The sequence below is a fragment of the Mesoplodon densirostris genome, chromosome 8 (assembly GCF_025265405.1).
Source record: "Mesoplodon densirostris isolate mMesDen1 chromosome 8, mMesDen1 primary haplotype, whole genome shotgun sequence".
NCBI classification, from domain to species: Eukaryota; Metazoa; Chordata; class Mammalia; order Artiodactyla; family Ziphiidae; genus Mesoplodon; species Mesoplodon densirostris.
The window spans coordinates 104,092,656-104,105,691 of record NC_082668.1 but is presented as its reverse complement, the minus strand read 5'-3'; the positions used below and the strand labels follow the sequence as shown (position 1 = coordinate 104,105,691).

General features: G+C 59.0%; 1 protein-coding gene across 1 annotated transcript; it reads left to right on the top strand.

The window, feature by feature from the left end:
- Positions 1 to 3,580: 3,580 nt before the first annotated feature.
- On the top strand, positions 3,581 to 12,177 carry PROC (protein C, inactivator of coagulation factors Va and VIIIa). The gene is given in 8 exon segments (XM_060106745.1): positions 3,581 to 3,650; positions 4,998 to 5,164; positions 6,577 to 6,601; positions 6,721 to 6,926; positions 6,928 to 7,099; positions 9,044 to 9,192; positions 10,310 to 10,427; positions 11,558 to 12,177. Coding segments are annotated over 8 exon segments (1,485 nt in total). The 3' UTR covers positions 12,136 to 12,177.
- The last annotated feature ends 859 nt before the right edge of the window (positions 12,178 to 13,036 follow it).

The window sequence follows — 13,036 nt, the reverse complement described above, 5'->3', positions numbered from 1 at the left end:
GGAAGGGGGTGCCTCGGGCAGAGTCCCTTATTCTTGGTCAGGGCCCGTGGTGGACCCGACATAGACTTCACATGGAGCTGATCTCCTGGGCTAGGCTGGGGAGCAGGTGGGAGGCGAGGAGGTGGTGGGGAAGAGAAGATGGGCAGGAGTCCCCGTGAACACACACAGCGCCTTGCACTTGGCAGGCGGTGGAGTGGAGGTGATGCTGCAGACCCATGGGGGAGGACCCTGGAGCAAGCACAGGGGTGCAGGAGGCATTTTCACACATTCCTCAGCTTGCAAGCCTCCCCTCTTGTGTGGTCAGGCACGTCGTCTCCATGCTTCCTACCGGAGTCCACAAGACCGTGGCTTCCCTTCTCCAAGCAGTGGCCCCAGACCCTACAAACAGCCGCTGGCTCCCCACTTCCTCGAGGCTCCATCCCAAACCCTGTCCCCTCCCCCTCTCCACCTGAGGGCCCTTCCTCTTGTACCTGGGTCCCGCCTGCCCTCTGATGTCCAGTTGAAGCTCTGCGTCCTCCAGGCAGCCTTCCCTGACCATACCACTTGTGCTGATTTCCCTCTCCTCGGAATTCCATAAGCGTCGCCATCTGCACCTGTCACCTGGCCTCTGCCCAGTGGGTCTGCCTTGTTAGACGGTCACCCTGTTCCTCTGGTCTTCTCCAGTGGGCCGTGTGGGCAGCACAAGGGCCTTGTACTCCACAGCCAGGCACCATGCTGTACCCCACTAGGAGGCGTCTGGTTGCAAGGAGACGTAAAGAAAGAGGGGGTTTCCCAGGAGCGCAGGGGGACCGCCATGAAGCCAATGGTAGGATATGCCCCAGTCATGACGAGGTAGGATGCTACCGCCCACCCGCAGCCCGTCCGAGACTCTCAGCCTCTGTCTGCATGTTCTACATCTTCCTCCTCATCAGCCTCGTCTGCTTTAGTCTGAAACGTCAGTGCCCAGCCTCTGACTTCAAAATCTGTGTCCAGGGACTTGCCTGGTGGTCCAGTGGTTAAGACTCCGTGCTTCCCCTGCAGGGGGCGCAAGTTTGACCCCTGGTCGGGGAACTAAGATTCCTCATGCTGCAAGGCGTGGCCAAAAAATTAAAAAATCTGTGAGTCCAGGGCTCACAGTGGAACAAGGCTCTAATGCCCTACTCCTGGGGGCCGAGGGAGAGAATCTGATGGACTCCTGGGTCAGGGGACTTCCTGATGCCGTCACCAGAGGCCAGCAGGGCAGGGTCACATGAGCCGTTCAGGGGCTGGGAGTTTGAGGAGTTTGGTCAAGTCCTCCAAGGAGGGAGTGGGGTTTGGGAGAAGTGGGGGCATCCCCGGTACAGGAAGGAAGATACGGAATAAATGCTGACGGACCGCAGGGTCAGGGCAGAGGCTCCAGGTCGAACCCTTTACTTCTGCTCCTGACCTTTCTGGCAAACTGGTCAAGAACTGACTGCAGCCTTTTCGGAATCCTGTTTATTTTTCTCACTTGCTCACAGAAGTGGCCAAGAAGTTCTGGGAAGACCCGAGTTCTAATCCAGGCCCGCCACTTACCAGCTCCGTGAATTTGGGCAAGTGACAAAAGATTTCTGAGCGTCCTCATCTGCAAAATCAAGGTTATGGGAATAGTCGTGTGCAGTCGTGAGTGCGTGTGTGTGGGCTTGGGGGGCAGCTACCGGAGCGCCTGGAGCTGAGAGTTTAGCCGAGTGCTTGGTACCCATGTGGTGGAGACCCTGAGAGGCATATCTTTTCATGTTTTACATCAAACCTTCATGATGTAATCAGGATGGCCGGCCATTGAGTAGTTAACAATGTTTCTTTTCTTTTACGCTGACACATAAAATAGATGCATCTTATAACTAATGGCATCCTAGATTTGGTGAAATATCATTACCGGTGTGCTGATCTGAGGCAAACTGCAGTATCTCCGGGTAAAAATGTCCCCATCAGCTAAAGGGGGACAATGTCCCTCCTTCAGCCAGCCTGAGGCTAAAATGACACCAGGTCTGTAGACAGTTTTGACGTTGCCCGCCCCTTCCCTCCTTCCCTCCTGCAGGCACCACTGATGGGCGCAGGTGGGCTTGGGGCAGACAGAGCGGTCCTGAGCCGGGAACTTGTTTGTTTATCTGTGGAGAGGGAGGCTTCCGCACCGAGGGCCAAGCAAATATTTGCAGTTATGGATTAACTCGAGGTCCAGGCTGTCATGGCGGCAGGAGGGCGACCTTGCAGTTTCTCGGCGGTCCACCCCAGTAAGTCCCCTTCGAGGCAGGTCTGTGAGGGGGGCCGGAGGAGGGTGAGCAGGGCTGAAGGTGGACTCTTCTAGCCAGGGTTTGAGAGGCTGGCTGGAGCTTGGGGTAAAGGAAATCTGGGCTCTGCCACCGGCCAGGCCAAGGCTCTGGCTGGCATTCCTCAGGCTGGGGTGCCATGGCTCCCAGGGGCCTTCCTCCCAGACTTTGAGGGAAGTGGAAGTCGGTTGAGGGCCTCCAGACCCCAGAGCCATCGCCAGAGGCAGCTTGGAACCCAGAGCCTTCCAGGCTCCCCACCACAGCCTCACCTCTACTTCTAAACCCTTTAAACAAATGTCAGAATCAGCCTCAGAGGGAGTCAGCAAAGTGGAACATGAGGTTAGACGGGGAGGGGGGTGCTGGTGGGGCACCCACTCAGCCTGGGGGGCAGCGGGGGCTCCTAGGTTTCCGGCCAGCAGGGCTACCTCTGTGGCCTTGTGGTGCGCCTGGTGTTTTGCGGCAGGGGTTAAGGTTCCAGGCCTGGAGCCACACAGGCCTGAGCTCAAGCACTAGCTCCTCCGCTTCCTGGCTGTGGGTGTTTAATAAGCGATTTCTCTCCTGTGAGCCTCAATCGCCCCCTCTGTGAACTGGGGTGACAACATTAATACCTACCTCTTGGGTGGTGGTGAGCCTTCGCTGGGATAATGGTAGCTCATGCTTACTGAGTGTTTGCTCTGTGCAAACCTATTCAACAGCTTTATGTAGATTAACTCATTTAATTCTCACGATAACCCTCTGAGGCAGAAATACAGTTTTTCTATCCGCTTTACAAATGAGGCAACTGAGGAGCAGTTAGGGATCTTGCCCGACAATCCTGTCCTGGAGCTGGGATTTGCACCAGGCGCTCTGACTCGGTGGCCTGTCCTCTGAACCATGTACAAATTTCTTGAAAGACACCGTGACTGTCCAATAAACGTCCGTTCTTCTTCTTAACCTGGCCTTTAGATCAGCAGAGGCGTCACCCCCGACTCCTCACCCAGGGAGGGCAGGAACGTTCTGGGTGCACCTGCCCATCACCCTTCTGTGTCGAGTCCCCTTTGATCGTCACCAGGTCACGGCCCCTTCCACTTCCTCTCTTCAACCTGCAGGCTCGGGTCGTGTGACCTTAGCCCCATATAGACAAGGGGACGGAGGCGCCCCATGGGTGTCTGAATAGCGAACAGGGACCCCCACCCCAGCTTTGGCCCTGGCGATCGCTGGTTCATTCAGCTCCCACCCGGGGCCGGGGTAGGGGGCAGAGCTGGCGGGGGGCGGGGGGCTGGCGGGGCTGCTGGAAGCTCAGAAGTCCTCCTCAGACAGGTGGCAGCAAGTTCAGAATGTGGCAGCTTACAAGCCTCTTCTTGTTCGTGACGATCTGGGGAGTTTCCAGCACACCAGCTCCTCCCGGTAAGGCCGCTCTCCCACCCCCCTCCTCGGGACCCTCGGGGTCTTCACACCTTTCACCGGCTCCCCTGAGCCTCAGGGCGAGAGGAGATGAGAGGCGGACCTGAGGGAACAGGGATAAATTAACTGAGGGGAACACAGGCCGCTGCTCAGGGGCTGAGTCCTGTGGTGATGGCAGGGAGCCCCCGGGGTAGTGGGGTCACGTCCTTCCTCCTACCTGGGGGATTGGTCACAGAGTCCCCTGGGTCTCCTCACTCCACCGCTCACTCCTTCAACTGTGAGAGCGCCAGGCCCCGCTGTCAGGCAAACTGCCCCAGAGCAGCCTGTCCTCCTAAAACGCTCATCTGCTGGCCGCTATCCTGCCCCCAACCCCTCCCCTTGTCCCCACGGCCAGGGGACCGGGATGTGGAGAGGAGGAGGCCAGGATGCTGGGGGAGGGGGCCTGCAGGACAGCTGTGCTGCCTGGTTTCTTAGGCAGCCCTCCCCCCACACCTCCTGCAGCCACCGTGGGCTGTTTCTTCCATGTATGCCTCTTCCTGCGCTGCTTGTCTTCCTGGCGGCCCTTCCTCCCCACTCCCAGCCCCGGTCCCCACCTGCGGTCCTCCTGGCTCCCACGTCCAGACTCAGTCCGGCACATCTTCCTTTCCTCAGGATGCCCTTCCTGGCCCTGGCATCCTCGAGCCTCTCTTGCTCACTCCCCTGCCTTGGTCCCTACACCCTAGCTGTCCCCCTGCCCCCAAGGCAGACACCTCTCAGAGCCCAGGAGACATTGGGTGATGCTCCCCGGGTGGCAGGTCTGCCTTGTCCAGGTGTGCCTGCCCTAGGGGAAGGGCGTGGGAAATGCTCCATGAGGAGCGGGGGAGGAGGGGAGGGCAGGGATGATGGAGGGACGGCTTCAAGACGGGGTTGCACAAGGTGTGCCTGGAGAACAAGACCCATTTACCTTTGCGGTAGAATAATAACAACAGCAGCAGCACGTGGCATTTGTCACTGGCTGCCAGTGACATTTCCCTGCCAGGCACTGTACTAAGTGTTTTACGTGATTATCTCATCCTCATTTTTTGATGAATAAACTGAAGTTTAGAGAGGTAAAGACATGGGCTCAGGGTCACACGCAGGTTGGGCTGGGTTCGGAGGGAGGGAGGTCTGTCGGCCTCTGTGCACGCACTCTGAATGGTCAAGTGTCCTGTCCTCCGATGGCCGGCCCCCTGCTTCGGGAGGAGTAGAGGGTATCGGTACCTGGAATTATAATCTTGAGGGACCAGAAATGAAAACCTCCCCAGGGACTCCCCAGCCGGGCCCCCTCACTGCGGGCCCCCCACCAACGCGAGCTCCCTGTCCCCCTCCCAGCCTCAGTGTTCTCCAGCCATCGGAGTGCCCACCAGGTGCTGCGGATCCGCAAACGCGCCAACACCTTCCTGGAGGAGCTGCGGCCCGGCAGCCTGGAACGCGAGTGCAGAGAGGAGACCTGTGAAATTGAGGAAGCTCGGGAGATTTTCCAAAACATGGAAGACACAGTAAGGCCGCCCGACTGGGTGCAGAGTTTGAGGTTCAGGAGTGGGACCTGGAGCGGCAGCCGGGGGCCCCCTGGGAGTCCTGGGAAGCGGTGGGCACCAGCCCCTTACCCTCCCAGCTTGCCAGGGGTGCAGCAGTGGAGTGAACGGCCCTATGGTCTTGGCCAGAGCACATGGGACTCCAAGAAACAGAACTCTGCAATGAGCGTGAGAAGCATCTGGGGAAGCCTTAGGCTGGGATTCCCACCCAATCCCACTGGAGGTAGCTGAGTCCCCCTCTCCACCTGCGACTGGCCACCACGGCCTCCCCTCTTCTCTCCCCCTCTGATCCAGAGGCCACCACCCCTGCTTCCACCCTGCTGACCAGGTGACCCAAGACTCCCTGATGTCTGGGCGCACACACTCCCTCTGTGCCTTAGATACTCCAGGGGTGAAACCTGATTGCTCAGGGGACCCAAGGAAAGGGTCTGTGTCCTCTCTGGCCCCCAGGGCCCTGTGGTGGTGGCCCTGAGGTGTTAGGATGTGCTCAGTAAGGGAGGTGTTCCTGATACAAGGCTCAGACCCCCTCCAGCACCCAGAGCTCACTTTAGCGACTAGGACCTGGGGGTTGTGCCACCACCTGGGTCCCCTTCAAGCTGTCTGCAGGTATGCCCTTCCCACTCAGCTCTCACAGCTGAAGGCGGAGCTCTGGGTGGCTTCCTCTCTTGCCCTCAGCCACCATCTCCACTGCCTCTTTCCCCAAATGGCCTCCTCAGCAGATGCCAAGATGATTTTCAGCAGGCACAGCCTGGGCACATCACACCCCTCCCATGCCTCCCACCTCCCCCCCTCCCAGGGTCTCCCAGGCCAGCAGGGGGGCTTTCGGCCTGGGCATCAAGCAGTGGATCTCGGGGACTGGTGGTCCCAGCCCAGCAGCAGAAGTGACACCAGAGAGCTGGTTAGAAAAACAGACTTTCTCAACCGGCAAAAGCCGTGTCTCACGCACCATGTCCTGCTAGTCACCCAGCTCTGAGGACAGGTTCAGGGAAAGAGCAGATGTCCAGTGCCTGGAGGGATGGAGCTGGAAGCAGGCAGACCCTGGATGGGGGTGGGATTTGGGTCCCTTCCTTTGCAGAGGCTGCTGGGGTAGCAGCCAGGCCAGTGCCCAGAGGAAGCTTCCAGCTGCACGGGCGGGGGACGGGGGGGCGGGTTTGGGATGTAGGGTGGAGATGGGCAGAGGGGCAAGGAGCCTGGCTTTTCTCAGGCTGCAGCTGCCCAGAGGCTGGGGTTGACCCCTCTTTGTGTGGAAGCCCTTCCCTTCCCTGCCCGCTTAGATGCTGCCTGCCGGACCTGGGCCAGCCCGGGGAGGGGCCCCGGGGGCTCCCCATCTACACAGGTGGGCTGACGGCCCCTGACGCCGCCCCTTCTCTCCGCAGATGGCCTTCTGGTCCAAGTACCACGGTGAGTGCGCTCCAGACCCCTGGCCGCGGTGCCCGTGCCCCTCGAGGTCTCTAGGCCGCTGGGGGCATGGGGACGGGGCCGGCGGACCTCCGTGATCCCCGCCTTATCCCTCGTCGCAGACGGGGACCAGTGCGCGGCCCCGCCGCCGGCGCACCCGTGCGACAGCCCGTGCTGCGGGCGCGGCACGTGCATCGACGGCCTGGGCGGCTTCCGCTGCGACTGCGCGCAGGGCTGGGAGGGCCGCTACTGCCTTCAAGGTGAGGGGCGGCGGGCGGCGGGCCGGGGAGCTCCCCGGGGCCGGGGGCGGGGCCGGGCGCGCAGAGCGCCGCGCTCTCTCGGCGCCCTCCTGCCGGTCCCCCGCAGAGGTTCGCTTCTCCAACTGCTCGGCGGAGAACGGCGGCTGCGCGCACTATTGCTTGGAGGTGGAGGGCGGGCGCCACTGCCGCTGCGCGCCCGGCTACCGCCTGGGGGACGACCACCTGCTCTGCGAGCCCAAGGGTGAGCCGCAGATGGGGGACAGCACGGGGCACCCGGGCGGGGAGCAAGCCACAGGGCCGAGTCCCAGGCGAAGGAGACGGGCCGCCCCGACGGGGAGGGAGGGTACCCTCGGCGGGTGTCCTGCCCGCTCTTGCCCTCGCCGGCCCGCCTTCCTCCAGGGGCCGCTGCTCACGCTGGGGGCGTGGCCTGGGGCAGGAACCCAGAGGTAGCACATCTCCCCAGGGAGGAGCGGATGGGGAGGGCACGCCTCCAGAGTCCTCCTCATCTCTCTTGACTTTATTTCCGCCTTCACCCCTGGCTTCTCTGAGGAGAGACAGGAACCGTGATTCTGCCTTCTCTTCTACTTTCCTTTTTATACATTTAAATTTCTATCAGATTTATATACTTACCCAACAGTCGGAGTTTCACAACTCTTACCACGATTTCAGCAGGTTGTTCCTCCGTGTGGATCTTCTTGCATTCACTGTGCAGCGCCCTTTACATGTGGAAATGCGTGTCTTCTATCTCTAGGAACATTTCTTTTGTTATTTCCTTGATGACCTGCCCTGTGCTTTCTCTGTTCTCTCTTTCTACACCTCCTAATCAGATCTCTTTCCCCGGATTGATCTTCTAGTTTTATTATCTCATTATCTCTTCTATTTTCCGTATCTTTGACTTTGTGTTCTTCTTTCAGGGAACTTTCCACAACTTTATATTCCAGTCCGTTTACTGAAAAAAAAAAAAAAAGCCAACTATTCCTTTTAAAGTAATTAGAGATTCACAGGAAGTTGCAAAGAAATGCCTGGTGGACCTGTTGGCTGGTGGGCTTTCCTGTGAGACCATCTGAAGGCCCAGGTCACTGGCAGAACCCCTACTGCCCAGATTCTTAGGTCTTTAGGCCGTTTTCTGAGAGGAATCCTCCAAGTTCATGCTTGGGTGGTCCCAGCCTGGCTTCCAGCCCCCTGGGGAGAGTAGGGGGGAGAGGAACTGGCATCTGCCCCGTCTGCAGATGTCTGCGTGACTCTCTGGTCAGTCTTGCATGTCACTGTTTCCTGTGGCGGTGCCTGGAGTCCCCAGGTCTTCTGGTTCACCCTCTGCGGAGAATACACCTAGGGTCTTCTGCAGGGGTCAGAGAGGAGAGTCAAGCCACTGATGAGGGGTCGAGACAGAAGCCTAGGGCTCTAGCAGTTTCTTTGACAAGCTCTCAACATTCCTGCTGTAGCCCCACCTGCACAGCTTCTTCAGAGACACGTGGAGGCTTCCTGGGCGTTTCTGTTGCCAAGCAGCCTGTTCCCAGCGTCTCCTACCACTGGCTGAGGTTTCGGCTTTCTCAGTCGGCCAAGTCAGTTACCATGTCCCTCTGCTGTCCAGCTTCTGGAATCTTGTCGCTGTTGTTTCATCTCCATTTTCTGTCACTAGGCAATCCCCCTGCTGATGGTTTCCCACTGCTTCTTGCGAGTCTAAATCTCCCATCGCAGCCTGAATGGCCCTGGCCCGCCTCCCAGCCCTCAGTTCTGCTCAGTGCTCTCTCCTCTGGGCTGAGGAGCTCACAGCTGTGCTCAGAGCCACTCTGAGGCTCTCTGGGCGTGCCCACCTTCTCCTCCCCATAAGTCCTTACCTCTGTTAGGGGCTCGGCAGAATCCCAGCACGAGACCTTACTTGTGCATCTCAGGGATTACTCCCAACAGCCCTGGGGTGTCCCAACTCTGAGAACTTTAACGACCTGCCCAAGGGCACACCGCCAGGTAGAGATGCTGCTTGGTCTGACACTTGCCATTAAGTGGCGCTGTTCATTAACCGACTGACTATCCCGAGGGGCTTTGCAAGTTGATAGAATTGAGTGTCTGAGCATCATTTATCCTACAAGGCAGCAAAGGAGGCTGCTGGCAGGAGGGGAACAGAGATGGGAGGGCAGTCTCGGGAGCAGTGCCCAGCAGGCACTCAGCAGCCTCCCCCTGCCTTCAGTGACGTTCCCTTGTGGGAGGCCAGGGAAGCGAATGGAGAAGAAACGCAAGCACTTGAAACGTGACACAGACCAAGTAGACCAAGAAGGCCAATTAGATCCACGGCTCATCAGTGGGCAGGAGGCCGGATGGGGAGAGAGCCCCTGGCAGGTGAGAGGAGAGAGAGGCAGCGGCTCACCAGCTGGGTCAGGAGTCACTGAGCCCAGTTCCTGCTCAGGAGGCACCAGTGGGAAGGGAAGTGCAGCCTTTGCTTGGGGGCGGGGGCGGGGATGCGGGCGGCAGTGCTAAGGGTGGAGGATTCCAGGGAAAGATGGCGCTAAACCGATGGGAGAGGAGCCGCCGGGCAGGGGGGGCTGGGCACCGGGGGCCAAGGGGGGAATGTGCGGAAAGGAGAGCTGGAAAGATAATGCTCTGCTGGTGGTATTTGAGGCAGAGGCCTGGTGGAGGGGAGCGGTGTTTTGCGCGGGAAAGGGCTGGGAGGGAGGGTTGACCTCGGAGTACCTCTCCAGCCCCGCCTTGGGAACTAACACTTATTTGGTCCCCATCTCCCCCAGGCACTGGGGTGGGGGGGGGGATTGTCCAGAGATCAGTAAGCAGGGGCGGGGCTTCCCTGGTGGCGCAGTGGTTGGGAGTCAGCCTGCTGATGCAGGGGACACAGGTTCATGCCCCGGTCTGGGAAGATCCCACATGCCGCGGAGCGGCTGGGCCCGTGAGCCATGGCCGCTGAGCCTGCGCGTCCGGAGCCTGTGCTCCACAACGGGAGAGGCCACAGCAGTGAGAGGCCCGCGTACCGCAAAAAAAAAAAAAAAAAAAAAAAAAAAGCAGGGGGCTGGCAGGTCTTGGAGAGCTCACAGGCCCCAGGAGATTCAGGCTCCTAAACACAAGGCAACCCAATGGGACCAGAGCCGGCTGGCAGGATAGGGACTGAGGGAACCTGGAGAGGACTCCCAAGGCAGCCTGGGGGCCTCAAAGGCTTCTCAAAGGACACGACGACCAGCCTGAGCCCCCGACGGTGAGAACTCTCTGGATGCTGCTGAGGATGATTATAGGAACAGCACAGGCAAAGGCAGGGAGATACCCTGGAACAGGCAAACTCCATCAAACATGCAGAAAAGAAAATGCCAAATAAGTCCATGCCCGTGTAACCAGGGAACCCGGGGAAGACCTATTTAGGCAGCTAGCGCCTGGGGCTGTGCTGAGACCGGGGCCCCGACACGGAGCTGTCAGAAGGCCATGTGGTGCCATCACTGCTCACCCCCCATTACAGGTGGTCCTGCTGGACTCGAAGAAGAAGCTGGCCTGCGGGGCAGTGCTCGTCCACGTCTCCTGGGTGCTGACAGCAGCCCACTGCTTGGACGACCACAAGAAGCTCATCGTCAGGCTTGGTGCGGGCTGGAACCAGGCCGGAGGGGTGGCCCAGATGGGCTGGCCGGGTTTGGGGAGCCTGGTCTCCGGGGTGCTTGAGCAAGAGGACACCAGAGCCGCACAGAAGGCATCTCAGGGGAAGAGGCCCGTGTGCTCCCTCCCCGCCACTCCTGTGGCGGCATTTTAGACACAATGACACCATGTAGTTTGCACGTAAGGGATTCTCTTCGAATCTGGTGCCCAGGTGCTTACACATGTGTGTTTGCCAGCGAGGAGGTTACACACATACTTGTGTCTTCACTCTCACTATGTGGAGTGGCCGTGTGTGTGGACCTGCAGCACCCTGGGGTGCAGAGATCCAGAAGGCGTCCTCAGGGCCGCGCTTCACACAGAGTGACAGGGATGGACTGCGCAGTGGGGGCCCTGGCATCTGGCACAGCAGCCAGCTGCTTCCCTGCAACAGCCCAGGGCTCCCCAAGCCTAGACCCCACTCTCTACCAATTTCTGGGGGGCGGGGGTTCTCTCACTCCAATCTTTATGCAAAAAAAAGAAGGCAAAGATATGTACTGAGAGTGAATGACCAGATTCACACACCCTGCCTTCATGCCCAGCACAACCAGAGGCCAGTGGCCTCCAGCGGGGCTGGGCTTGGAGGCAAAGCCCTCACCCCGCCTTTCCAGGAACCAACAGCCTCGCCTGAGAAGACCTTGTGTCTTGTGTGTGGTCCAGATCTTTCTTCCCTGGTGGAGCCTGTGTCCGGCTGGCTGCTCCTGCCCTGCCCTCATCTTGGCAGGTGTCCCATGTTCTCTTTGCAGCTCTGGTCTGTGTCCCAGGTCTCCAGGGAGCTTCAGGCTTCCCTGCTGACTGCCCACCGCTGGTCACTTCCCAGGTCTCACTGCTCCATCTATGAGCCAGTCCTGAATTCAGACCAGCGTTCTGCCCCTTTAGGACTGACACTCATGGGCTGTTACCCTTGATAGTGACCAGAGGCACAGCCCTGTGGCCTAGGACAGTGCCGGGCATACGTGGTGACCACTCCTGCTGTCCCTCCACGAGGGCCTGCAGGAGCATGGCAGCCACGTTGGCTTCAGGGGGCCCCAGGGGAGGGAGGCTCCCCCAAGCCCACTCTGACAGCCCCTCTGCCCTGCAGGGGAGTATGACCTGCGGCGCTGGGAGAAGTGGGAGGTGGACCTGGACATCAAGGAGGTCTTTGTCCATCCCAACTACACCAAGAGCACCAGCGACAATGACATCGCCCTGCTCCACCTGGCCCGGCCCGCCACTCTCTCACAGACCATCGTGCCCATCTGCCTCCCAGACAGTGGCCTGTCGGAGCGCGAGCTCACCCAGGTCGGCCAGGAGACGGTGGTGACAGGCTGGGGCTACCGCAGCGAGGCCAAGAGAAACCGCACCTTCATCCTCAACTTCGTCAAGGTCCCCCTGGTCCCACACAACATGTGCGTTCTGGCCATGCAAAACAAGGTCTCCGAGAACATGCTGTGCGCCGGCATCCTGGGGGACCCGCGGGATGCCTGTGAGGGTGACAGCGGGGGACCTATGGTCGTCTCCTTCCGCGGCACCTGGTTCCTGGTGGGCCTGGTGAGCTGGGGCGAGGGCTGCGGGCGCCTCAACAACTACGGTGTTTACACCAAAGTCAGCAGTTACCTCGACTGGATCCACGGCTACATCAACGCTAAGGAGGACCCCCTCAAGAGCCAGGTGCCTTAGCATCTCCCCCACTTGTGTCTGGACCCCAGAGGACACCCTTGGATGGGGGCTGGGTGTTGAATGGCCAAGATGTTGGACATTAAAAAGGGCATGCAGCAAGCACAGCAGCTATGGCTCTGTCTGTCTTTCCGACCCTTTTCTGGGCTGTTCTGGAGGGAAGTATTTTTGGAGTATCTACTGCACACCCCACACTTTTTGAACTGAATCTTACTTACCTTCCACAGCAACCACTCTTAGATTGAGAGCAGTGGTTCTCAACCTTCACTGTACTTTTGAAACTCCTGGGGGCTGGGGGTGTGGTTGAGGGCTTTCAAAGACACCTACATCCAGTTTCACCCACAGAGATTCTGGTTTAGTTGATTTAGGGTGGGGAACAAAAACACTGATATTTTTTAAACTCCCCAGCTCATTTTAATGTGTGACTAGGGTTGAAAGCCACTGAACAAAAGGAACTTGAAGGACCTTTTCTGCTTGGGTAGGTGCCAAGACGCTCAGGGCCAGTGAGGATAAAGCAAGTACAGCACAAATCAGTCAATGGTACAGGAGGCCTTGACTTATGATTACATCCCTCTTGTTGGAACCACAGCTGCTGCTTACAGACCAGGGGGACACCAGGACCCACTGAGTTCTATACGTGCAACACAAGGAAAGAGGCATGGCTGAGAAGGAGGCTGCAGGATCTGTCTCCTTAGGGCCTGGGAAAGGGTAGGTGGGACTGCTTGGTGGTGGAAGGAAGCCAGGCCGGGGGCTGGAACCATCTGCTGATCAGTGTGTAAGGCCAGTGTCCCCAACACTTGCAGTGGGACACGATGGATTGAAAGAGTGACCGCATGCTGAGGTCTTTGCCCTTGTTAAAGATTCCCCAGGTGAGTCTCCTGTCAAGGTGGTTAACTAGTGTGGG